The sequence below is a fragment of the Rhinatrema bivittatum genome, chromosome 1 (assembly GCF_901001135.1).
Source record: "Rhinatrema bivittatum chromosome 1, aRhiBiv1.1, whole genome shotgun sequence".
Lineage (NCBI taxonomy): Eukaryota > Metazoa > Chordata > Amphibia > Gymnophiona > Rhinatrematidae > Rhinatrema > Rhinatrema bivittatum.
The window spans coordinates 434,791,727-434,819,679 of record NC_042615.1 but is presented as its reverse complement, the minus strand read 5'-3'; the positions used below and the strand labels follow the sequence as shown (position 1 = coordinate 434,819,679).

At 47.0% G+C, this 27,953-nt stretch overlaps 1 protein-coding gene across 2 annotated transcripts in view; it reads right to left on the bottom strand.

The window, feature by feature from the left end:
• Nucleotides 1-26,977, bottom strand: part of FKTN (fukutin) — a 76,541-nt gene extending 49,564 nt beyond the window's left edge. For both annotated transcript variants that reach the window (XM_029604709.1, XM_029604717.1), the window contains exons 1-4: nucleotides 26,847-26,977; nucleotides 11,386-11,574; nucleotides 4,112-4,171; nucleotides 1,044-1,247 (exon numbers count right to left, since the gene is read on the bottom strand). In XM_029604709.1, coding sequence (XP_029460569.1) covers nucleotides 1,044-1,247; nucleotides 4,112-4,171; nucleotides 11,386-11,508 — 387 coding nt within the window. In that variant the 5' untranslated portion in view covers nucleotides 11,509-11,574; nucleotides 26,847-26,977. The remainder of the gene's footprint in view (nucleotides 1-1,043; nucleotides 1,248-4,111; nucleotides 4,172-11,385; nucleotides 11,575-26,846) is intronic.
• Between the last annotated feature and the right edge of the window lie 976 nt (nucleotides 26,978-27,953).

Genomic DNA, 27,953 nt, shown 5'->3' with positions numbered 1-27,953 from the left:
CATACAACCGCTCACCAACAGGTAGGTAATCGTAATCAGTCATACATATGGAAAGACTGGATAGCCCCCAAGTCGCTGCTGGCCATCTCTCCGTATCTTAATTTTACTGAGTTATTAAACTTCTAAAAGCTGATCAAGGAGTAGGCACGTCTCTCAATTTAAAGATTTTTACTTTTTTTTTTTTTAAGTCTTAAAATTTCCTTGTTCACCTTTTTTTTTTTTTTGACATGCCATTTTGCTCCTGCTCCATTGTATTTCCAGCTTAGTCTGAATCAGGGCTGGGGATCTGGCACCATTAGCCTTCACTCCGAACTACCTGGGGATTTCCACCCCCCACCATGCTCCTAACATATACAATCCGGTCACTGCAGCAACAGCTCTGGGTTGGGGCCATTAGGTGGCACCAGTAGGCAATGACCACAACCGCCCTCTTCTCTAGGGACTAGGAATGCCGTCACCATTGCAGTTTCCCCCCCCAACCCCAGCCAACCTAGGGGCCTTCGCATGGCAGAGCATAGCCCTGCCACTGAGCCATGGGTCAAGCCCTACCCGAATAATTTTTCCCTATTTTATATCCCCTCTCAACTTACTTTACTCCAGTCATTGCAGTGACAGTCCTTGGGCCAGGAGCTGCATAGCAGATCTCCTTCCAGAACTCTTCAATCATGGGCCCTAATTTCAGACACTAGAAGTCACCATTGTAGTTTGACTATGACTCCCTCATTCCAGGGGGCTGTGAACTCTGCCTCCACAGCATCCCCAAACCCGACCCACCCAGACAGCATTAGATCGGAACCAGGAATCCAACCTAGGTGTTTCCACATGGCAGTGCACAACAGAGTCTACCTCTGCTTTCAGCCATGACCTGTGCATGTGCTATCCCTGTCCCTCTGGGCTCTGCAGAGAGAGAATCCGCAGGCATAATAAAATGACCACCTGCACGATGGCTTGAAATTTGTAGGCCAGTTGCAGACGAAGGCCATGTTACACAATATCAGTGAGGAGCATCACAAAAGCAATGGAGGGAAAACCTGCAGCCTAACCTCGTGTTTCCAGAACTTCTCCAGCAGTGCAAAGGTGGTGAAGTCTCGGGGGGCACAGAAGTAGCTGCACCCTGGGCTGATGCTATCGGGGGAGCTTCCCAGCTGCTTCAGATTTTCCTGGAACAGGCCCAGGACAGAGATATCGATGAGATACACAGGTACATTGTGGTTGGTCATTAACCCAAGAAATTTCTTTACAGCACGCTGTTTGGGGAGCAAGATTTAAAAAAAAAAAAAAAGCACAGCCTAGAATTAGATCAGAACAACCTTTGGCTTGTTCACTTCACAGATTATTTGTAAGCTGCTCTTTGATATAGAGACCCAAAACATATGCAGGTTCAAGTTAAGTTAATTGGCAACAAAAGATTATGCTACAAGCTATACATGGTAATTTTATAAACACAGAATGGGAGTCGCTGGGGAGAAATCTCAGACGCCAAATATCTAAATATTTAAAGGTGAAAATATAAAACATTTTTAATAGCAAGCTTACAAGCAATAAGGCATTCTAGGTCAAGAGTTGCTATCTCATAAGTACACTTTGCAATGGGCAAGTGTCACTCAGTTATCAGTATCATAACATGACTGGGGTGCATGCCACATCTTCAGGGAAAGTTTGAACAGTCTTGGTTTTGCCACACTTCCTTCTTAAGAGGAACTGAAGATGCAATAGGGGTAAAACCAAGATTGGCTCTGCCTATCCAGAAGTGACTGAGCAGAGCCCAAACTCAGCTCTGCTTTGCTGCAATGTCCGAGGCATTAGACACTATGGAGCAGCACTCAAACTGCCTCTCCTCAGTCAGTGACTGTGTTCTGGAAGCGGGCCAGCTCTTCAGTTCTGAAGTCACTGGCCCTTTCAGTTGCAGGATTTCCTATCTAAATCTCTGCGAGCTGAATCTGTCGTCTCTTAAAGTGGTGTTTTCTGAAGATTTCTGTCTTCTGACTGCCAACTGAGTTATTACAGAATCCCTTATGTCATTTTGATTTACTTTTCCTTGCTGAGTTGTGTCAAGGTTTTTGTTTTTTTTAGCTCTCAAAAAGCACCTTCTGCCTAACCAGTTCCAAAGGTGCTGCTCCTCACTGGAACTCTATGCAAGTCCCACGTAAGTATTCGTACAGTGAGTGAGTATAAGCACAAACCACTGGAAAGGGCACGGGGAAGACAATATAAGAAGGGGGAGGTGTGGCCACAATAAAGTGTCCTCCTTTGATTTATAAGCTATATAAAGCTATACAAAATTGTAGGGCGAGAAAGAAAATCTAGGAATGAAACTAAAAAGGCACACTGGTCCAGAAACAGCAAACTGGTTCCTCAGTGTCCCACAGAGGTCTGTTTTTCAAGATTTCCACAATTAATATTCAGGAAAAATATAGGAAAATTGGTTCTTACCTGCTAATGTTTGGTCCTGTACCACCACAGATCAGTCCAGACTCCTGGGTTTTGCCTCCCTGCCAGCAGATGGAGACAGACAGTGTCACAGACACTGTACATAACCCAGTGTGACACCTGCATTCCCTCAGTATAGCAAGTGTTGCTTACCTGTAACAGGTGTTCTCACAGGACAGCAGGATGTTAGTCCTCACATATGGGTGACATCACAGGATGGAGCCCTGTACGGAAAACTTTTCTGTCAAAGTTTCTACAAAGCTTTGACTGACACTGGCACACTGAGTGCACTGAGCATGCTCAGCCTGCAATTATCCCTGTGAGCCACAGGTGTCTCCCTCAGTCTCGTCTTATAGCTAAAAGCGCAAGACTGCACGGCAGATCAGAAAAGAGCCAGGCCCTGGCTATATCAGTCTCCTTTCACCAAACCTTAGCGATGCAGCCCAGGACAAACCATATAAAAAGGATACTTCCCTGCTCTACTGGGCTTGCAGTGCAGAACTGCCAGCAGGTTCCACCTCTATTTCAAGGGGATGAGGGATCTGGACCACCAGATGTCCACGCCATGGACCTCCGGACCAAGCTTTCAGAAGGGTCACCAACTCCCTGCTCGTCCACCTCAAACCAGAGGGGATGGCCCCACCAGGACCTCACAACCCCCTGGGAGGATCCAGAAATCTTTTTTAATATTTTTTTTCTCTCCAGATTGGATTTACACCATCTACCATCTGGCTGGACACAGAGAAATACTGAGGGACTGCAGGTGGCACACTGGGTTATGTACAGTGTCAGTGAAACTTTCTCTGTTTCCATCTGCTGGCAGGGAGGCAAAACCCAGCAATCTGGACTGATCTGGGTACGTACAAGGTTATCCTGAAAACTATAGTCGCTTGTGGCACGCAAAGACGGAAGCTAATCTTTCCTGTAGCCCTTCTGTAAGGCTTATTCCTGTAACCTCTGGGACGTTTAGTGTCAAACAAGGTAGCAAAATTCAAGCCACAGGAAACTCTGCAAGAATTACTGGCTGCCCAAAAGCACCACAAAGCTACAAAAATATCAAAGAGACATACAAACATGTACGAGCTGTTTAATCACTTTCAAGGAACCTTTCAAGTTAACATTAATCGTCCCACAAGATCTGTTTTAAAAGTCGTGAAAAAACCACCTCCAAGATAACAGCCTACAATCAAAATATTCTTTTTTTTCTTCTAATTTCAGGATTTTATATCCAGTCTTCATCCCTCCCCCACAAGGGGCGCTCCCTCCTATTTAAGAGATTTCACTTTAGCATAAGCAACAGAAAGAGTAGCAAATTCTTATGTTGCTGCTCACAAAACAAATTAATTCCATGAATCATGGAAAGGTGCGTTCGCGTTAGGGGAGGAAGCAGCAGTGGCCAGGCAGGGGGAACGACCAATTTCAGCACCACCTCAGTAGAGCTCAACCTTCTACCGCAGGAAGCAAGGGGAGAAAGGAGAATCCATGACTTAACCCGTGACAATCCTGGCAGCTGAAATCCCCATCCCCTAAAATAAATGCTGCAATAATAGGCAGAATACTTCAAAGGTACCCAAGCAGACACTAAACTAAGAGACCATACTTCAAAATCCAGAACAGGCTGCTTCCCCTCCCATCCTAATATCTTGCACTCTCTCTCAGCCACACACACAGTTCCACTTACCCATTGTAGGTTGTCCTGTGCTGACACACCACCTTTCAGCTTGGAAAAAACTGGCCCATTCTTGCCAGATTCAACAGAAGGAAAAAACAGAAAAACAAAAAATATCTGTTATTGAGTGCCAAAAAGCATTCCTTTTATTCTTGAACTAAACAGAACCAGGCACAAATGTGAGAAAGGGAGATCAGCCTTCAAACCAACCCCATTCTTGCAGGGAGTTAACAGGGGGAGTCAGCTGACTCCATGGCTTTACTACTGTGTGTGAAATTTGCTTCCAATACACATTAAAAAAATAAAAAAATCCAAGAACCACGGTCACTTCCAAGTTTGAAAGTTAGCGTTCATGCAGTCAAGTGTAGATATTCTGTATCTTACAACAGGCTTGCTTATACATAAACTAGCCGTTAAGCCCGTAGGAGAACTAGCAGGAATGAAATCCCTTTATCTAGGCCCATGAGGATGTGGTCTGTTAGAGAGATGAGGAGGGTTTCGGTACTGGAAGACTTACGGAAGCCATACTGGGAGGGGTATAGGATTTTGTGTTCCTCCAGGTAGTCCGAAAGCTGTGTGTTCACCACCTTCTCGGTGAGTTTTGCTAGCAGCGGGAGGTTGGATATGGGTCGGAAGTTGGAGAGCTCATGTGTGTCCAGGTTGGGTTTCTTCAAGAGAGGTTTAATAGATGCTGTTTTAAGATCATCCGGGTATATTCCTTGGGCTAGCGGTTAGCAATACACGCTCAATGGTATTCAATATGCTCTCAGCAATAAGCGGTGAGCAATACACGCTCAATGGTATTCAATATGCTCTCAGCAATAAGCGGTGAGCAATACACGCTCAATGGTATTCAATATGCTCTCAGCAATAAGCGGTCAGCAATATACGCACAATGATGTATATAATATGCGCTTAGTCATAGACATGCGCCTATCACGGGCGCTCAATACCTGAACAAGGCCCACAAAATGGCGCCCTCCACGGCGTGCCACGCCGCCGATCCTAGGTTCCTCGGAGACCAAAAGTAAGAGATGTACGCCTTACCTGATCCTCGGCGCTTCCCGGCTGGAACCCGGGCGGTCTCCGGCTGCGGGGGGAGAGGGCAAGTACCTTCACCCGCTGCCTTGTCCACGCCGGGACCGAGGCGCCTCGTATGCCTCACCCGAACCTTGCCCTGCTACGATTCGGCCACCGGACCGAGGACTTAAACCTCCGGGGGATCACGGAAATCACCCCGAGAAACTCAACTGGGGGAGGGACCTTAGGGTATCACCGCAGGAGTGCGGGGCTCGATGGTACTGTAGAAGTTTTAGTAAAAAGAAAGTAGAAAGCAGATTTGGAAAACACGCTCAGCGAGCGTGCAGGCTCTCCAAACTGCTTTGGAGACTGAAATTACTGAGTTGTTACGCTTCCTGTGGGGGTATATATACCCGTGCTGACGTCAGATCCGTCTCCAACTGCTAGCACGAGCATACTATACCCATTCGTTCTGAGTCCATCTGGCTACACGCCAGGAAAATCTGGTTTGGAGTCGAGCAGATAATCGTGAAGAATGTGCGTTTTCTTTGTGAGGGACTGAGCGTTGAAGAGGGTTAGAGAGAATATCGTGAGTCCTAGAAATTGGGTCAAGGGTGAGAGCATGATTGGGATGAATGATCTCGTTGACTGATTCAAGGTCCGCTGTGAGAGTTTGGAGAGGTGGGAGTGGCGATGATAGATAATAGGAATGGGGTAGGTTTGCATGGTACCTACTCAGATGGTGAAGAGAGGATGGTGTGGAGAGGAGAGTTAGAGGATGGTGGTAGAAGCTGGTCTGGCTGGACAGGGTTGCGAGGGCTAGGCAAGAGCTGGATGAGTGCTGGGAGGGTGGAGAAGACTTGGAGCCTATAGGGGACTGTTGACTGGGTGCCTTGTCAATATTCCAGGGAGAAACTGGTAGCCTGTAGTAAATTGTGGTGATGACTGGCTTGTTCTGAGGCTATCTATATCCGTGACTTCTTTTTCTTCGGGGGGTAAACTAAGCTGAGTTCGGGTGGTCTCGGGTTTTTAAGGTCTGAGGAGCTGGAACTAGTTCTTTAAGTGGAGCTTGATAAGTTACGATCGGAGGAGGTGTAGTTTTGTTCCCAGCAGAATTATTATAAGTCAGAAGAAGTGAAAGCGTAGGGGCTGACCTCTGGGGCTGCACGAAGGGGCAGGCCCCTTTGTCACGCACCTTTGGCACGCGACGCCCAGCGCACGACGCCGGGAGAAACAGGCCCTTTAATTTCGCCGGGGACTCCCGCTGATGATGTCAGCTCTGGGTCCGGGGACCGGATTGGTCCGAAGCAAGAAGATCTCCGCGTTGGGGGAAGGCCCTGAAGACCGGCAGGCGGAGGAAGTGAGCCTAGTGGTCAGCGGTGAAGCCCAGGTGGGGTAAGTGCAAATTTAAAGTCCACTGTTATACAGTCCACTAGCTAATGTGATAGTGGAGTTCTCTTAACAACTGCTACTGCTGGGATCAAATGACATGAACAGTTGAGAAGCCTGACGAGGAGGCTTACTTTTAAGATATACCTGGTTATGTGCTATATTTACATTTATTAAGATCTGTGGATCACCTAAGGTGATGTACAAGAGTACAAACATAAAATTCAATAAATAAAAATAATGTACATAAATACAAAATTAAAATGTCATAATGAAAATAAAATAAAGCTTATAAAACAATCCTATTAAAAATAAAAAGTAAAAGCAGGTGAAAAAAATCAAAACATACTTAAAAAATGCTAATTAAAACAACCAAAATGGGATTCTTTCTCAGCTCTGACATAGCATCCGAACCAGGAACACCCAGCTGTTTCAAGGTTTGGGAAATCAGGCCAATAGCTCATCTCTATGAAAGAACCACAACATTGTTCAATACGGTTCCAGCCCTGGAGGAATTTCCCCCATCTTCCAGGGAATCCGGATCAACCTCATCATCAATGCTATCCGGAATCCTGTCAGGAACATGCAGGGAGCCAGGGTGACCCCCAGTGCTTAAGCATAGGACTGGAAGAGGGAGGAGCCGCCACCGGGTGAGAGTCCAGCTGGGCATAAATATGGGAAGTGGCTGGTTAAAGGCTTGTAAGTCTTGAAAAAAGCACTTACCGGCTGAGTATAGAGACAGTCTCGTGGTGGGGGGAGAGGGCATCTGCCGACACCGCCACACTCTGCCTCTGGACAGTTTCTGGACCTTTCAGCTGAACTAGTAGCAAAGTCCACGCTGGGAAATCCAGCCACCTGACCAAGGCACACCTCTGAGGGACCATGGAAATCGCCTCAGGAATTCTCAACTGGGGGAGGAACTTTTAGGTATAACCGCAGGAGAGCAGGGCTTCTGTTAGAATTTCAAAATTTCTCCTTTCAAAAAGCTCAAAGCAATCCCCATAGGGAAATGCATGTCCACCATCTGTGGAAACTGAGAATACTGGAAGGCTAGGGTCACTGCAGGGTTGTGTATACTGTGACATCAGCTTGCTCAGTCTCCATTTGCTAGCAGGGGAGCATAAACCCACTTGTCCTAAGTCCATCTGTCTACATGCTAGGAAATTTATATTTAATTCTTTCGCCAATAGGAAACCGGTGTAACTCGATCAGTATTGGAATGTTGTGGTCAAAACGCTTCAATCCTGCAATTAAGTGAGCCAAGGAATTAAGCAGGAGCTGCAATGTTTGGAGTGTGGAAAGTGGTAGGCCAGTATATAAACTGTTACAGTAAACTATAATGGGGAATATTGAGGCTTGTAACATATGGAATTCAGGAGCGTGTAATAGTTTCTTGAAGCCAGCAAGAAACTAAAGAATCCTTATCTAAAAAGTTGTTTAACCTGGGAGCGAAAGGAAAGAGTGCTATCTAGTGTCACACCAAGGCTTTTGACTTGGCTCTTGATTAGTAATTTAGAATTTTCTAACAAGATAGAAATTTCGGTAAAGGTAGAATATTAGCTAAAGATAGCAAGAAACTCAGTCTTTGACATGTTTAATAAAAGTCTTATGTTTAAGACAATCTTGAATGGTGGAAAGGCAAGAGATGTGCAATGGTGTCCTGCCAAGAAGAGCGCATACGCAGAACAAAAAATTGCATATCATCTGCATATACTTTATAGCAATCCGTCAGGGTGGATAGAATTCTGCAAATAGGAGTGAGATAAATATTAAACAGGTGAGAGGACAGTGCAGACCCTTGGGGAACAACGGTTTTAATGTGGGAGATGGATGAGACTTCATTTTTTAATTTGATATGCTGAAAGCGGTTAGAGAGATAGAAGCGAAACCAGTCTAACACTTTGCCTGATAGACCAGGCTCTTGTAATTGAAAAAGAAGAATTTCATGACACCTGAAACCATATTGGTGAGGGTCAAATGTTAAGCTTCCTCTATGCTTATGGCCAGGGACACAAGAACACTTAGACTCAGTAAAAAGTATAATGTATTTTTATTAGTCAATATAAGTGTTCTCGGGAGATGCTGGGTACTGGGTGCCCTTAGTCTTGCAAACTGACCAGTATCTCCTTGTATACAGAAAGTGATCCTTGTTTTATAGAGAACATTCAAATACAGGAAAAGGATAGAAGGTTCTAGAGACTTGCATGACTGCCCAAAGGATCAAAGTCAGTCAAATTTTTCAAGACGGTCAGTTCATTGACTATGGACAGCAGCCTCGAGAATCTTTGAAAAGAAAGGCAAAGAAGAAATGGGTCTATAATTGCTGGGGTCAGCACAATCTAAGTTGTTCTTTTTAAGAAGTGGACGAACCACAGCTTTTTTTTTTTTTTTTTAAACTTGTCAGAATAACACCCTCAGTTAAGGACAATTTGCATCTTCTGCTTACAGGTCATGGGAGTGCCACAGGCTGCTTCATATGAACAAGGCACATGCTTTTTTGTTCCAATAGCAAGCATGAAAACCCTCAAAAAACTCAAACCCCTTCTCTACTTCTCCGATTTCCGCACGGTACTCCAATCCATAATTTTCTCAAAAATTGATTACTGTAACGCTCTCCTACTTGGACTCCCTTCTAGCCACATCAAACCTCTACAACTCCTCCAAAACGCTACTGCACGCATCCTCACCAATGTCAATAAGAAAGACCACATCACTCCCACCCTCATTGATCTCCACTGGCTTCCCATTCACTCACGAATTATTTACAAGACCCTCACCCTCATCCACAAAAGTATTACTAATGAACACTGCAACTGGCTAAACCCACCCTTCCTCCCTCGTACCTCCACAAGACCCACCCGTGCTTCCCTCCGTGGAACCCTTATCCCTCCCTCCATAAGATCCACTAGACTCATCTCCACCACCAATAGAGCCCTTTCCCTTGCAGGCCCCTCCCTCTGGAACTCTATGCCTCTTAATCTACGTACCGAAACCTCCACACCTACTTTCAAGAAGAAACTCAAAACCTGGCTTTTCCTCCAAGCATACCCCCATTCTTCATCATCTTCACCAACTAACACGCTAGCCCAACCATCATTCCTCTCCAACACCCCCCTTTCAGAACCTACACCCAACCCCCTCCCCCTCTAAAGTTTCCTACATCTCCTGTATATAACCAGTGTACAACATCTGTATATATATCCAGTGTACAACTTCTGTATATAACCATTGTACATATTTCTTCCTCGAATCCCTATTCACATTTTATCCCCATGTATCTGTTTGCACCCTCCCCCTGCCCCCCCTTTGTATCGGCCCCCCCCCCCTCATCCCTCCCCAGTTACTTAGTTATTTGTTCTGTTACTGCGTTTTACGTTATACACCGTTCTCTGTAAAGGCTATGCCTATATACTTTCTGTTGTAAGTTACTTGTGAACCGGCACGATGTGCAAACGGTTGCCGGTATATAAAATTAAATAAATAAATAAATAAATAAATAATATAAAGATAAAAAGCATAACACACAAGATCTAGGAATAAGCCCAAAAGAGGAGACCCCAGAACCAAAAACGCTGATATTTAGATAAATCTGGTAACTACTGAAACATTTTGCCAGAGAAGCCTAGGTACTGTGTTCCTGCAGGGAAGAGAGTAAATAACTTTTATACAGGGAGAAACACCATAACCCAAACAGAAAACACAAGCTAGTGTGAGTGAAGGAGAGGGTGTGGTTTGCTTTTAACAGATAGGCCAATGAAATAAGATGTGCATTAAAAACATGCACTGAAATTCAGCCCTTTTTTTTTTTTTACACAGTAAAAAAAAAACTACATTTACTCCCAACACAGTAAACCAATGGCATGCAAAATTTGTGCATTTTTTTTTTTAAGACTGCAGTAACTAAAAAATGTATGCCTAAAACTATGTGTAGCATGTATAAAACAATTATGAGTTCAAAACAACTGAAAAGGTGCACTAGATAGAGGTAAAAGTTTAAAAAGTGCATCTCGTTGGGCAGGCACGTTGCACAGTTGGCATCATTGTGCATAAAACCCTTGTACGTGCAACTGTATCATTATGTAAGCTCTTTGGGGAAGGCACTTATAGTAGCAGAATTGTCACCATTGCTATAGCCTCGTGCTTCTCTGGTTCGTAAGGCCTGCCAGCCTCCTGTCATGCAGCTACTGCCTGGCTAACAGTTCTGCTGCCAGCTATTCTCCCACGTCTTATGCAGAGAACCAGAGAGGCATTAGATGACAGCAACAGTCAATTGCACATACAGTGAATGCAGCACAATGGTGATAACTGTGCCTTCCCCAAAAGAGCTCACAAAGCACACAGTTGCACCCACAATAATTCTGCAATTCAGGCTCAGGCTCCTGGAATCAGGTACCCCAATGCTATGCCCATTTTTTTTTTTTTTTTAGACTTGGAAATTTAATTCTGAAGGCAGAGGTGGAGTAAAGTTAGCTCACATTTCTGGGGCTAGTATTAGTCTACAGTGCTGTGCCAATGGAATTCTGGATCTGGGGTTCCCAGGTGTGGTAGTCCACCCTGGACCCTGAAGATCCAGGACCATGCTTGCACAGACTAACACGAACTAATGAAATGCGAGCTAAATTTAATCCACCTCAGGCCAAGAGTTAAATTCTCAGCATTAAAACAATTGCATCAAGCCTCTGGACTCGCTTTAATACGCTTACCTGAGGCGTAATACATTGGATTTGCATACAAGCACATAACACATACACAAATTTTTGTGTGTACACAACTCTGTGTTAAATACAGAGTAAAGTTTAAACATAACCACACGCTAATATGTGCACATAGTATAGTGCACCTTATTATGTCGGCCTGAGAGAAAGGAAGGAATTTACCTTTGCCGCTAAGTAGTGCTTGTAGTAGTACAACTGGAACAGCAGAAAGAGGGAACTTGCAAGAGTGAGAAGGGCCAAAACCAGGTTCTGGTTGATTCGCAGCATGAGTCGTGAGGGGCTCATTGGATGGCAGTTTCGCGGCCAGGTCAGCCTCCAATCTCATCAGACTGCCAGCTCAGCATTCGCCAGCTACAAAGCACAAAACCAACAGTGCTGTTCTTTTCCATTTAAAATATTTTCTTTTAAAATGAGCTCTACTTTCAGGTATTCAAAAATGTTTCCACGTCTTACTCACCAGGGTTAAAACGCATTGTCATATATACTGTACTCCCCACACGCCTACCAACCCTTTTCAACTCTACACCTCACTTCCTGACCCCTACAGCTCTCTCCCCTTTCCCTCCTTCCCTCCATCTGGCACTCACACCCTGTGCAGTCCTCCTCCTGATGGCCCTGCTGCTACACATCACTATTTCCTCCTCCAGCTCCAATCAGGGCCAATGCCAATATGATCTCTTCTTCCTCATGGCCTTGTGCAAATTAGCCTAACCATGAAAATCCACTCATGCCAAGCAGGTATAAAACCTGTCTATTACCGTAGGAAGATAATCAATATATGAAAATACTTTAAAAAAAAAATGCCAGACTCTTTTACACTGTTTATTATCTGCTGCTGGTGAAAAAATAAAATTATTACCAAACAGGAAATCCATCAGGCTAGCCACTACTAAAGACTGGTATGCAAATTCATCTCAAAGATGCTGACCTGAACATATGAGGCCATGCAACAAAGATATCTGAAAGAGATACATACTTTTACCTGCTTATATACACTGCTATATTATATTTCTCTCTCTCAGCAAGTATTTCCCTTGCTGTATTACATACTGATTTTTAAACGGTACCACGGCACTCCAGGCACAGGTATAAAAAAGTATATTCATGGCTTCTGATTTTCGGTTTAAACTATTAGAATCCAATAGTACCAGATAAATTCCCCTGATGTGAAAACTAGATACATTAATTTAAACTGGGGTCAGACTTAAAGACCTTAACATATATACCCTGGAGGAAAGGAGGGAAAGGGGAAATATGGTTCAATTTAGATCTCACCTGCTAATTGGTTTTCCTTTACTCCTGACAGACCAGGCTCCATGAATGGGTTATTTCCTCTGGCCAGCAGATGGAGGCAGAGATAAAAAAAGCTCAATGCTGATGTCACTCCCCATCTAAGGGTCTGGTGCTACCTTAGCTCCTCAGTATTTTGTGCCATAGCTAAAAACACCCAAAAGGCAATTGTCACTTTTGATTTCCCAGATCACTGTAATCCAAAACTTGATACCATCACCATTGTTCGAACCCCGGTTGCTAGCCTGGAAGGAAGAATTCCTACTTCATGCTCACAATTAGGATTGCTACTTTCTGTGTGGACAGGCAAATACGTTGGACTTCTTTTCCCTTGAGGATAAGGATCCCCTGGACCGCAAAGAAATACATTAGAGAATACACAAAAAAATGTTTTCGCTAATCTCTATAATCTTTTTCCACATATGTCTATCCATGTACATACATACACAAAGGTATCTATACTTTTTTTTTGGAACTACTGCTCTCTTCCTGGGGTGGGGTGCTAGACTGGTCTGTCAGGACTAAAGGAAAGCCATTAGCAGGTAAGATCTAACTGAACCTTCCTTATTGTCCTACCAGACCAGTCTACAGGAATGGGATGTACCTAAGCATATCCATGCCAAGGTGGGAACAACAAACCTGCTTCCAGGACTCTTTTGGTAAATGTTGTGTCCTTCTGTGAAGAGCTTCCCTTGCAGCCGTTCCGCAGGTTTCCAATGGCCCACTCATGTATACACTGCCCCGGATTATTCCTGGGCCTTAATGAAGTTCACCCTGGGCCCTCGAGGCATTGTTTTCAATGTGTGTGCTGCCATGATTACTTAAAGCATCGGGCAATTGCTGTCTTCGAGACCACTCTGTGGGGGTCACTGTGGCTGACCCAAAGTCTGGCTGCCCCCCCGAACTCATCTGTGATTTGCTAATGTCACCTAAAAGCACCATGCCCATCTAGTGATCAAAGCCTTCACATCTGATCTTGACTTTCCATTTTCATAATGTGCGGTAATGAAGTTTAATTTCCTGGATATATTCTTCTTGGAGCAGGAGAGCATGCTGGGTACTATGATACCCATTCCTTTAGTCCTACCTAAGGCCTCTAGGGAGATGGATTTTCTGACCAATCTCTAAGCTACTACCCTACTAAAGACTCACCTTTCTACCATCGCTCATAAGCAGCCTCCTGCAGGCTAAATTCCTCCCAGCTTCCTTTTCCCTCTCCCCCTCCTCATTGTGACTTCCATGCTTTTTTTTATTTTCTTATGTTTAATGCTTTTTTTAAACCAGTGGTCTATTTGTGGCTTTGCCTCTTCTACCCACCCTGCAAGTATGACATTTTATGCTTTTTATAGTATTTTGCTTAATAACTTGTGTGATTATATTGTGTTTTCCTTTATTTATATTGGTTTGTGAGAGAGAGAATGAGAATGGGTGCTGCAGGTGAATTCCAACCTGCCAGCAGCATAAATGAAGTTGAGGGCCTGACGCTGCTGGTAAATCCCTACCAAAAAAAGCTGGAGACATCTGTGGGTAGGTCTGTGAGGGAGCATGTGTGTGTATGAGCTTGTATGTGTATATCAGAACGAGAGGAGAAAGTTTCTGCATCCCTTTTCCTCTAATCCATGACAATCTCGGGGTGACTGGAAATCAAAGTTCCCAAGTTTGGAGAGTGTGAATTTTTAAAATCCTTTTCAGTTTTATTTTTCAGGTGTTATTTGCTGTGTGTACTGTTCTGAAATATTTTATTGGTGTTTTGGATTTGTTAAATAACTTGTATATGAGTTTTTAATTATTTTATCTTTTATTCATCAGCTTTTTTTGAAATATTAGTATGTTTTTAGTATTATGATTATGTATTTATTTTATTTCTTGATTTTATTTGATATTTGAGGAATGGTGATGGCTCTGTTTTTTCATTGCTGCATTGCACAAATTGTCTGGCTTCTAGCGGTTTCCAGTTCAGTTTCTGTCTGCACATTTGTATTTCTACTTTATGGCTGCTCTATTCTGTGTTTGGTGAGGGCAGGTTTATGTTCTGCATGTGTGACTGAGGTGAGACATTCTCCTAATAGGAAGTGTATTAGTGAGGTGAGACGTTCCCCTAATAGGAAGTGTATTAGGAGCCCAGTGCACTGTTTAACTGGCAGTTGAACGTGGGATTTGTAGGCATTACCTAATCCCCTTTTGCAATAACGGGATTAGCACTCCACAACGCTCGTCCAACGAGGGGCAAAACTAATAGCACTCATCACATGCAAATGCACGTGAATGAGGCTATTAGCTATTCACTCCGAACGCAAAAAAAAAAAATTGTGCTTCTAAGACACCCAATTTTTGCGCTCACAAATTAACGCCTGCCCGGAACAGGCGTTAATTGCTAAGGGCTCCCACAAGTTGAACAGAAAAGCTGAAAAAACTACTTTTCTGTAAATCCTCCTATTTAATATCATTGCAATATTAAGTAGGAGGAACAAATCTTTAAAAATCTTTTAAAAAAAAGGTAAAAAAAAAAGTGCCAGTGGGGTTTAGGAAACAGACGCTGAGTTAAAGGAAAATTGGTTCTTACCTGCTAATTTTTGTTCCTGTAGTACCACGGATCAGTCCAGACTCCTGGGTTTTACCTCCCCTCCAGCAGATGGAGACAGAGAAGTTTTTGACTGTTATTGCTCATTAAGTTGAGGTGCCACCTGCAGTCCATCAGTATTGAACAGTACCCAAGCCAGATGAACAGAAAACCATAACTACCTGAACTAAGTACAATAGAGGAGGGGAGGAGAAACCTTGGAAATCAAAAAGGAACCCTTGCCCGCACAACACGCTTGCGCAGGACAAGAGCCTGAAGCCAAAAAAACACTGACCAAGCGGACTCTCCAAATCCCCAAAATGGGCGGGACTCTGGACTACAGGAACGAAAATTAGTAGGTGAGAACCAATTTTCCTTTCCCTGTATGTACCTGGATCAGTCCAGACTCCTGAGATGTACCAAAGCTTCCCTACACTGTGTGGGACCCTGAGAGTCCTGATCAAAGGACACGGGTACCAAAACCCCCTGCTTCCGGGGCCTGGACATCCAGATGGTAATGTCTGGCAAACGTGTGTAAAAATTTCCAAGTAGCTGCCCTACAGATCTCCTGTGGCGAAACTTGCTGACACTCTGCCCAGGAGGTTGCTTGTGACCGTGTAGAATGAGCACGAAGACCCACAGGTATCAGTCAACCATGTGCTATGTACGCAGAACTGATAGACTCCTTCAACCACTGAGCAAAAGAGGCCCTAGAAGCCTTATGCCCTCCCCCCTCCTGGGGCCATTCCACAGCACAAAAAGATGGTCCAACAGGCGGAAACTGTTGGTAACCTCCAAGTAGCGCGCAAGCACCGCAAATCTCTAGAGTGAGGCCAGAAAGGAAGGGAATTCCACAGACTGATTCAAATGAAAAGATGAAACCACCTTAGGCAGAAAGGAGGGCACCCCAGTAACAGTGATCCTCAAGAAGGACTCCCTACAGGATAAGGTCTGAAGCTCTGACACCCTCTGAGCCGAGGAAATAGCGATCAGAAAAACCACCTTCAAAGTAAGATCCTTTAGTGTTGCATGCTTTAGAGGCTCAAAAGGTGACATACACATGGCCCTCAAAACAGATTGAGACTCCAGGACATGCACAGACTCCAGATGGGAAGACATAAGTGCTTCGCCCCCTTAAGGAAGCACACAACGTCCAAATGAGCTGACAAGCGAATGCCGCGCACTCTACCCCAAAGACAACCGAGAGCTGCTACCTGAACTTTCAGCAAATTAAAGGATAAACCTTTAACTAGACCATCTTGCAAAAAGGCTAAAACATCAGGCACTGAGGCACGGATAGGGTCTATTTTGTGATCCACACACCAAGACTCAAAAGCACCCCACACCCTGACATAAGCCAAGGACGTAGAGGTTTTTCTGGACTACAAGAGAAGCGATTACTGCATCCGAATAACCCTTATTCCTCAGACATCCCCTCTCAAAAGCCAGGCCGCTAGACAAAAGCAATCTGCCCCTTCCAAACAAACGGGACCTTGACAGAGATTTGGCAGGAGCAGAAACCGTAAGGGGCCATCCACCACTAGGTTGACTAGGTCCACAGCCGCCTTGGGCATTCCAGCGCGACGAGGATTGTGTCCCCCCGGTGGGCCTCTACCCGTCACAACACTTTGCCAATTAGAGGCAACAGTGGAAACACGTACAACAGAACATCTGACAGCCATGGAAGGTCCAGGGCATCCACCCCTTCTGTCCCCAGCTCTCAACGACTGAAGAACCTCAGGCCTTGGCACTGTGAAAAGTCGCCATCAAGTCCATGCAGGGCTGGTTCCACCTGCAACATACAAGGTGAAACGCTTCCTCCGACAGTTCCCATTCGCCGGGATCCAGCTGGTGACAGCTGAGAAAGTCCGCTTGAACATTGTCTGCACCTGCAATATGAGAAGCCACGATCCTCTCCAGATGCAGTTCCGCCCAGCTGATCAACTCCCAAAACTCCAGAGCTACAGCTTGGCTCTTGGTGCCTCCCTGGCGATTTATGCATGCCACGGCTGTCGCATTGTCCGACAGGATCCTGACTCATCTCCCTTTAACCAGGGGAAGGAGAGCCTGGAGAGCCAGGTGCATGGCTCTGGTCTCCAACCGGTTGGACTCTGTCCTTGACCAATGCCCCTGGATCAATCTGTTCTAACAAACTGCTCCCCAATCGGAGAGGCTGGCATCTGTGGTTACCACTGTCAAGGAAGGGACTTCCAGGTCTACTCCACAGCGAAGCTTGTCCAGGTCGAGCCACCAAAAGACACTGGAACGTGCAAATTCCGTAAGCGGAAGCTGAAACTGCTCAGAAAGCGTATCCCGATGGGAAAGCATGGCTGATTGAAGAGGCCTCATATGAGCGAAGGCCAATGGGACCAACTCCAGAGTGGAAGCCATCGACCCGAGAACTTGTAGGTAATCCCAGACCCTAGGCACGTGCATGGATAAGAGGGAATGAATCTGAGCTTGTAACTTAAGAATCCACTCCTTGGTAAGGAATACCTTGCCCAACCGTGTGTCGAAGTGGGCTCCCAAAAACTCCAGGGCCTGAGAGGGAACCAGGTGACTCTTGGCCAAGTTCACTATCCATCCTAGGGATCACAGAAGATAAAGAACCCGATCCACGGACTCCCGACAGAGGGACTCTGACTTCGCCCGAATCAGCCAGTTGTCCAGGCAAGGGAGGCACCAGAACCCCCTTCTTCCAAAGGGCAGCTGCCACCACTAACATAACCTTGGTAAAGGTCCTGGGTGCCGTCGCAAGACTGAAAGGTAGAGCGCAGAACTGGAAATGTTCCCCGAGGATCATGAACAGGAGAAATCTTTGGTGCTCAGGCCGAATTCCAATGTGCAGGTAAGCCTTCATCAGATCCAGGGAGGCTAGGTACTCCCCCTTGTGGACCAATGCAGTTACCGACCGCAAGGTCTCCATGTGAAATCGAGGCACCCGAAGAGCTCTGTTCACCTTCTTCAAATAGAGGATGGGCCGGAAGACAGTCCCTTCTTCAGTACTATGAAGTAGATGGAATATCTGCCCGATCTTTCTTCAAACAGGTTAAGCAGAGTCTCCTATCTGGCCTTGGGTATCCATGAGCATTCCTCCCTTCTCTGCCAGCTATGATTGATCTTCCTAGCTGCAGGCAACCCATCTGGTTCCTTGCTCATTTATTGACCCCAGTTTCGCACACTGGAGAACTTTCTCTCTGTGGGGAAAAGAATACTAGCTGCTTAGTAGTCATAGGTGGACAGTCAAGTAACATCTGAAGAAGAAAAAGCTCAATCACCTTGCTGAAGCAAGGTTTTTGAATTTGTGCACTTTTTTTTTTGTTCATACAATTATCAACCTCCACTCAGAGTGGATTGCGGTATTTCATAATCAGCATTCATTTTTTACAGCTCTTGAAATAATGATCTTACCAACCCCTTTAGGAAGTCCCCCAAACAGAGGGTTAAACCACTAATTTCCACCAGCAACTCCCCTCAATTGTCTCCTTCACAAAAGAGGGAGAGAGGAGCACTCCCTTGTGCCTGGCATCCGCCAGCTGTAGGGCTTCCATCCTTCTAGACCAGACTGTCACCCTCCTACTGGCACCTCTCCAACAGTGTGGGAGGGAACAGGGAGATAGAGAAAAGAAAATTAGGTTCTTACCTTTGATAATTTTCGTTCCTGTAGTACCACGGATCAGTCCAGACTCCTGGGTTTGGCCCCCCCTCTAGCAGATGGAGACAGAAGTTTACAAACAAAAACTCCGCCTATATCTAGGCTGGTGCCACCTACAGTCCGGCAGTATTACTTAATGTCAGAGCAGGAAAATCACAAATCAAACTGGCTAACGAACCTTCTAACCAGGACCAACACCACCAGTCCAACAGAATCCTCCTTACCGGTTCTCAACGCCCAACTGGGAACATGAACCCGAGATACCGATGATAGACAGAAAAGGAGCAAAATATCAGACAGCAGCCTCTCCTATGGCCTCTCCTGATAGTAGCACTTATCCGGGTGGGACTCTGGACTGATCCGTGGTACTACAGGAACGAAAATTATCAAAGGTAAGAACCTAATTTTCTTTTCCCTGTATGTACCCAGATCAGTTTAGACTCCTGGGATGTACCCAAGCGCACTTCACCTGGGATGGGATCCGGAGAGGCCCGCTCTAAGCACACCTTCTCCAAACCCTCCTGCACCGGGAGCCTTGACATCTAAACAGTAGTGCCGGGAAAAAGTATGCAAAGATTTCCACGTGGCCGCCCTGCAAATCTCTTCCGCCGAGATATGTTGACATTCCGCCCAAGAAGTGGCCTGAGAGCGAGTAGAATGGGCACGCAGCCCCAAGGGCAGGGACCGACCCTGCAACATATACGCCGAATTGATGGCCTCTTTCAACCATCGCGCAATGGTAGTCTTGGACGCCGCATTGCCCCTTTGAGGACCACTCCAGAGCACGAACAGATGATCGGAAACCCGAAACGCATTAGTTACCTCCAGATAATGTAACAGGACGCACCGCACATCCAATTTACGGAGGTCCTTAGCCAAAGGATCAGAATCGAGTTGCAAGAACGACGGTAACTCAACCGACTGGTTGACATGGAAAGAAGAAACCACCTTGGGTAAGAAGAATGCAACCGTACACAAGGATACCCCTGACTCAGATATCCTCAAAAAGGGCTCCCTGCACGACAAAGCTTGAAGCTCGGAAATCCGACAAGCCGAAACAATGGCCACTAAGAACACTACCTTCAGTGTCAAATCCTTCAAGGTGGTTTTGCGAATAGGCTCGAACGGAGCGCCACACAAGGCCCGAAGAACAAGATTCAAATTCCAGGACGGACAAGGCTGACGAATCGGAGGCCGCAGATGTTTCGCCCCTTGCAGGAAACGCGCTACATCAGGATGAGCCGCCACTGGTTTCCCCTGAATCAAACCACGTAAGGAATCCAGCACCGCCACCTGAACCCGCAAGGAACTATATGAAAGACCCTTAGACAAACCGTCCTGCAGGAACAGAAGGATATCCGGCATGGTTGCTCGCGTAGGAACCACGTCCCGGTCCAGACACCAAGATTCAAACAACTTCCAGACCCTAACATAAGATAAGGAAGGAGACGTCTTCCGGGAGCATAATAGAGTAGCAACCACCGGTTCCGCGTAGCCCTTAGATCTCAGTCTTTGCCTCTCAAAAGCCAGGCCGCTAGACAAAAGCGATCGACCTGGTCGAAACACACAGGTCCTTGGTGCAGAAGGTCCGGCACATAAGGGAAACAGAGAGGCTCCTCTACCACCAGGTTCAGGAGGTCTGCGAACCACGGGCGCCTTGGCCACTCGGGCATCACCAGAACAACGTCCACCGAGTGTGCCTCGATCCACCGCAACACCTTTCCTATGAGTGGCCACGGAAGAAACACATAGAGTAGTACGTCCGTCGGCCATGGAAGAGCCAGAGCATCTACTCCCTCTGCTGCCATCTCCCGCTTTCGAGCAAAAAACCGAGGCTCTTTCACATTGCGGAAGGTTGCCATCAAATCGATCGCAGGTGTGCCCCACTGAGCACAAATGAGCCGGAAGGCATCCTCCGCTAGCTCCCACTCTCCTGGATCCAGCCAATTTCGGCTCAAGAAATCGGCCTGAACATTGTCTACCCCAGCTATGTGGGAGGCTGCGAGACAACTGAGATGACGTTCCGCCCAGGCGAACATGAGACGAGCTTCGGACGCTACAGCCTGACTCTTGGTTCCCCCTTGTCGGTTGATGTACGCCACCGTGGTCGTGCTGTCGGACAACACTCTGACTGCCCTGCCGCGAATGAATGGTAGGAACTCCAGAAAAGCCAGTCGAACGCTCTGGTTTCCAGACGTTTTATGGACCACGACGCTTCCTGAGGCGACCACTGCCCCTGTATTGAACGCTGTAAGCACACCGCTCCCCAGCCGAGCAGACTGGCATACGTGGTAATGACTGTCCAAGACGGGATCTCTAAAGGAACCCTGCGTCTCAAGTTGGCCGGACACAACCACCAATCCAAGCTGTCCCTGGCTGCCAGAGTCAGATGAAATTCTTCCAAGACCGGGTTCCATCGGGAGAGCAAAGCTGACTGTAAGGGCCGCATATGAGCGAACGCCCAAGGTTCCAATTCCAGTGTTGATGTCATGGACCCAAACACCTGCAAATAGTCCCAGACAATGGGCACCTGCTTGGATAACAATCTGCGAACGCGCGCTTGCAATGTGAACATTCGGTCTTGTGTAAGAGAAACCGTTCCCTGACGCCTGTCGAACAAACGCTCCCAAAAACTCCAGGGACTGCGATGGCGTCAACTGACTCTTGGAGACACTGACTATCCAACCGAGCTTGTCCAACAATTGGAGAACCCGCTGGATCGCTGCTCGGCACGGATTAGCCAATCGTCCAAATACGGGTGCACCAACAGACCTTCCCTCCGGAGGTGCGCTGCCACTACCACCATAATCTTGGTGAACGTTCGAGGCGCTATGGCCAGACCGAACGGGAGCGCCTGGAATTGAAAATGCTGCCCCAGCACTGCAAACCAAAGGACTGTTGATGCTCTACCCGAATGCAGATGTGGAGATACGCCTCCGTGAGGTCCAGGGAGGCCAGAAACTCCCCCGGACGCAATCACCGACCGTAAAGTTTCCATTTGAAACGGAGGAACCCGCAGACATTTGTTGACCCCCCTTCAGGTCCAGGATGGGCCGAAATGTTCCTTCCTTCTTTGGTCCAAGAAGTAAATGGAATACCGGCCCCTGCGAAGTTCGTTGACCGGAACGGGAACGATCGCGCCGAGCTCCCTGAGACAATCTAGTGTGGCCCGTATCGCCCGTCACTTCGCTGAGAACCCGCAAGGGGATACCAGAAAAAACGGAAACGGCCAGTGTAAAAAATCTAACTCGTAACCGTGTCTTATCACATCTAGGACCCACTGGTCCGACGTGATCCTGGTCCATTCCTCGTAAAAACGGCCGAGACGCCCCCCAATTCTGGGAACGGAGGAATGGACCGGCCGCCCATCGTTGTGCAGGTTTGCCCCCCTGCACAGGCTGACCGGCACCCGAACGATCGAAACGGCGCCTGCGAAAGGACTGCGAATAAGATTGTTGATGCTGTGCACTGTGACGAAAAGAAGAAACGGATCCCCGGGAGCCTCGAGGCTGGCGACTACTGCGAAAACGCGACCTGGAAGGGCCAGCCCCCCGAGACCATGGCCTGTCCTCCAGTAAACGGTGAACCTTATTCTCCCCCCAGGGATTCAATCAAATCTTCCAATTCTTTACCAAACAACAGTCTCCCCTTGAAGGGCAAGGAACCTAGCTGTGCTTTAGAAGTCACGTCCGCCGACCAATGTCGTAACCACAACAGCCTCCGTGCGGCCACCGCCGAAACCATCGTCCTGGCCGAAGTGCGAAGAAGATCATAGAAGGCATCCGCACTATAAGCGATCACCGCCTCCAAGCGACTCGCTTGGCGTGCTTCTTACGGCGACAGAGACTCATTGGCCAAGAGCTGCTGTGCCCAGCGGAGACCTGCCCAAAGGAAAAAATTACTACAAATCGCCGCACGAATTCCCAGTGCGGAGACTTCGAAGATCTTTTTCAGCTGAATCTCCAGCTTCCTGTCTTGCAAATCCTTAAGAGCAGTACCTCCGGTGACCGGAATGGTGATTTTCTTTATGACCACCGCTACTGCCGAGTCTATCTTCGGCATGCGCAGCATGTCCAGGGCGTCCTCCGGTAAGGGATAGAGTTTATCCATCGCCTTCGCCACCTTCAGCCCCAAATCCGGAGTGTCCCATTCCTTAAACAATAAATCCGAGGCAGAAAAATGCAAAGGGAAGGCTGAAGGAGGCCCCCGGAGACCCAAAACGACCGGGTCCGTTACTCCGAGCCGGGACTCCTCCTGCGGCACCTGGATCCCTAATTCCCCCAGAATTTCCGGGATAAGAGGTCCCAGCTCCTCCTTCCGAAACAAACGGATCACCTTCGGGTCATCCCCCTTGGTAGCATGGGCCCCTCAGGAACCCGAGGCCCCTTGGTCTCCGTCCCCATCAACCCCCCTCGGGGGCTGGGACGGAAGCTCTGTATCCCCGGACGGGTCCTCCAGCTCATCCGTGTCCGTGGTCGATTCCAGCTCCCCCCTGGGAACCGAGGACCAGAGTGGTCGAGCCCTTCTCTGGCCCTCCGACCCCAGACCTGGCTTGGACCTTTTCTCCGCCCGAGGCCCCAAATCCGGCGTGGAGGGCTCCCATGACCTCTTCTTGGCCCGTGTACGGGCCTTGAAGGCCTTATGCATAAGCAGAACAAACGCGGACGCAAAGGACGAATCCGAGGCCTCTTCTTCCTCCCCCTCAGAGGGATGTGGAGAGAAAGCCCCCATGACAGAAGCGCGACTGTCCCCCGTCCCCCCCTCCCCCCGCTGCGGGGATAACCTCGGCAGAGGGTCATCCTCTCCCTCACACGCCGGCAACGCGCCTGCCGCGGCTTCCCTCGGACCTAAAATGGCCGCCGAAAACGCCGGCGGATAACAAAATGGCGCCTGGACCCGGCGTCCCCGAAGACGGCCCGGCACTAATCGCTGGCCTGCCGACCTCGGGACCGGCGCGTACCTGCCTGCTGCCCCGGGACCCTGCCGGTGTCGCAGACCCCCCCCCCTCCCCGCCGGAAACGCATGGCTAACACAGGCTGTCCCTTGACAGCTGCGTGGCCGCGGACCCGCAGGCCTGACATGCAGCTCTCCGTGGCATCGCGGCCCCGACGAGGAGAAAAGGGTAGGCACAGTACAAAAAAGAAAAGATCTCCCCGGCGACGGCGGTCCTCTACCTCCCCCCTCACAGGAACAGGACAGGAGAGACGAGGCACAGACAAAAGGAAAACCAGGCAGTGTTTTGTTTTGTTTTTTTTAACACACAGACACAGTTACCGGTAAATCAGGTCCAGGTCCGGGTCCAGCTGGGGGGAGGGAACCGGGCACCCCGATGTCACCCCCAGCCCTGATAGACGCTGGCAGTGGAGCTCCTCCACATAACAGCGGCCTCAACCAGAGGGGATGGTCCCCCTCAGGACCTCACTACCCTCTGGGAGGCAGGCTCGGTGACCAGCAGGCAAGCCTCTGCGGTCCGAACCCCAATCCGGCTTCCTACTCTCAAACTGCTTTCTCTTCCTTTTTTTTTTTTTTTTTACACACTAACTACCACCTAAATCTAACAGAGGGTGAAGTGCCTTGCAGCCGGTCACAGAAGCAGCAACAGGATTTGTGTAGACTTACCTGCAGGGTTTTCCTTATCCCTCTCTTTGGTTCCTGCCTTACCAGGGAAACAGTGCCATAACTGACCCCATGGGCCCACTCCACCAAGGAAACCAGAGCTATGTGAGGCTTGTCGCCTGGGGAGCATCTGCTGCTCCTGCCACTGGGAACTCCCTTCCTGTGCTTGCTCCTGGGAACTGGAACTCAAACTCCACCGAGTAGGTTCCACGGGAGGGGAAGGAGAGGCAGCCAATGTAGCCCTCCTTTTTCAGTAAATAAGCTCCATGAAACCCTGGTGAGCCAACTCTCCTGGCTGCTCTGGGGAAGGGAAAAAAAATCAGCCCTATGAGGACTGTTGTCCCAGGTGGGGCCCCTCCCAACCCTGGCTATCCTAGGGAAAACAACCTTAGGAAGGCCACTGCCCTCGAGCCACTTTTCCATGTTTGCTCTGTGTAGCTGCAGCACTTATCCATACATCGGCACATCTGATGAGCCATAGAAAAATACTAAGGAGCTAAGACAGCACCAGATCCGTATATGAGAAGTGACATCGGTGTTGAGCTTATCCATACATCTGCACATCTGATGAGCCATAGAAAAGTGACATCAGTGTTGAGCTTGCACATCTGATGAGCCATAGGAAAATACTAAGGAGCTAAGACAGCACCAGATCCGTATATGAGAAGTGACATCTGTGTTGAGCTTTTTTGAGCTCTGCCTCCATCTGCTGGCCAGAGGACATAACCCATTCGTGTAGACTGTAGACTATTCTGGCAGGATGATAAGGAAGGTAGACATTTAAATATCTCCAAGGAATAAATGCACAAGAGGCTCTGGAAACATGAAACAAAGGTGAAAAGAGGTAGACAAGAGTAATCTAAAGAAATATTTCTTTTCAGAAAGGGAGGTAGAAACATGGAACATCCTTCCAGTGGAGGTGATGGGTGAAGACAGCATAAGAATTCAAGAGAGCCTAGGATAAGCACAGGGGATCTTTGAGGGAGAGAAAGGACTATAAAGCTGAACAGGAGAAATAGATGGGCAGACTGAGTAGACCATAGGGTCCTTAGCTCATGTTCTATGCTTCTAAATGGAACCTTGACTAACTGGGCTAAATTGTCAGAAACTTTCATATGCTCTTAACTAGAATTCCATTATCCCCGCCCCCCTCCCCACAAGTTTTCGCCTTCTTCAATTTAGCAGTTACAGTCCTGTGGCTGAGACCCACAAATATGCTCAGTTCCCTCCCTCCTAGGGGCTGTGGATTCAGATATTAAATTCCTGTGTTGCTTTCCATAATCTTGCAAAAGAGTAAAATTTTCTCTGACACTTCTGTACATAATAAAGATTAATAAATAAATGTAAGCATTATTTTCTGTTGCCCAGAGGCATATTAATGTCTAAAATGTGATGGGGCTTCTGACTTTTTTCAGTCCTTGCTAGGAAAACAGCAAATGTATTTTCATGGTCAGATGAATAAAATTGACCAATCAGAATTTACGATTTTAATCTTCTACCCTGCATGTGTGTAACAAATAACTTGGCTACTGTTAATAACTATTTCAACAACTCCAAGGATGAACACTTTTAATAAAGATAATTTTGAATATAAGCAACCTAAAAGACCCTAAAGAATTCAAGAGAGCTTTAGAAATCAATTTATTTACAGCTGCTTTTCACTTCGGCTCCTATACCAGAACTACTGCTCCTTAGCTTCTGTAGTGATTGTTGTTTTTTTGTTTTTTTTAGTGAGTTGTTTAGTTTTATATATTATGTATGTTTTTGTGTCTCCCAGCCCCAGCTTTGGAGAGTGCGGGTTACAAGTAATTTTAAATAAAATAAATAAGCAGCCAGAAAATAAAGCAATCTCTGCTTGCCTGAGGCACAGGAGCCAGACTCCGGAATCAATCCCAGGTCTCCCAATCCTATCGCAGAATCTTTAAATACATAACCTTCCACATATTTTGTTAGATAGATCTAATGGGAATTGCTAGTATATTATTTTCTGACTGGCCGCCTCCTAACCTTTTGCCAATGAAAAGCAACTTGATAGATGCCGATGTTTGGAAAAAATAAATTCCAAGTCACATATCGCCGCTAAAAATATTGAACACGTTCGGACAGTGATTCCTTTCGGTCCCCAGAACCCCTGCGGGCGAGTCACGAACTAAAGCGTCACCTCAAACAACATAAAAAAAAAAAACAAAAACGTAAGAAAGAGAGGAGTCTGGGGCTTGGCTAGGATTATTTTCAACATTAAAAAAAAAATCAAATAAAACCCCGGGATTTTCCTGCCATGATATTTTGCGAGATGGCTCAGATCCTGCACTGCGAACCTGTGGGAAATTAGCTAATGGCTTGTAGGTAGCAATCAACCAATGTCCCGACGAGATAAGAATCAGCGGCATTGCCCAACTCTTTAAACAAAGATAAATAGAATACGTAAATAATGTAATCAGGTGCTCAGCAGGACCTTAAATTGCTGGAGATTCTTCCCTTTAAAAAAAAAGATAAGCTCACCCGGGAGGGTTTGTGGATGCCGGTCCCTTGAATAGAAACATCCTGCCAGGAGAGCAAAGTTGCGAGAGCCTCTCCTCTCAGGACACATCTGAAGGCTCTAAAACATGCATCCACGCCAGCCCCACATGCGTCGCAAGTTGATGAAGTAAAGGAAGGAGCTCGAATCGACGCCACTAATGACGCTTCCAAGTCACATGATCATGACCGCCAGTATTATGGTCTGCTGTTACCTAGCAGCTCTCTGCAAACTGTGAGGGCAGGATCTGTAAAAGCAAGTTGTTTGTTTTGATGTCACCCCCGCTCCCCCCTGCCAACGTTAGGTCTCCTAATGAAAAGCTTCCCGTGTGAAGTGAACTGCTCAGGCTGCCATTTCAAATAAATGCATGTAAACCAGAGGGGGTTTTAAAAAGTAACTTTTGTGAAAGGTATCATCTCTATAAACGAAGCAAGCAGCTGAGGGCCGTTTCAAGCAGGGAATAAGTCGCGCAGGATGACGTCATCCGACGGCGCTCACGCGACCCTAGCCATGCTTTTATCCAAGATCCGAAAAAAGCTCCAAAAGCCTTGCAGCTGTTCACCCGCCTTCGTCCCCATAGCTTAATACCTCCGTCCCAGTTTCATCCACGCTGCTGAACGGACACGTTAAACCCACTGTTACTGGCTGGGTTGTTAAAATTATCTTTAAGTGCTTATGTTGTTAAAAAAAAAATGTTCAAGAAGAATGGGGGCACAAGACTTTCCATGAGGTCTGTTTTAGGTGTTAAGAACCCGACCACGATGAGACTAATTGTCCCTCATGTGCCCGTATGTCACCAAGATCCAGAAGAAAATACAACTGTGAAACTAGTAGCAGAAATACATGAATCTCAAATGAAATCCATGGCTAAATCTCAAATGGAAAATGGTCACCTCTCTGAGGGAGCATACAGAAAACAAAAAATCAAGGCAGGGATCGTAACTTTAAAACGAGCATGCAAGTGCACATATGCAGGAATTTTAAATGATGCGTGCAATTGAGTATACAATTTAAAATAATACCAATCATTTGTGTGCTCCTAATGTTAAGCCATACCGGAGTAAATGTAGTTTGCATAACTTCCTTAGGAC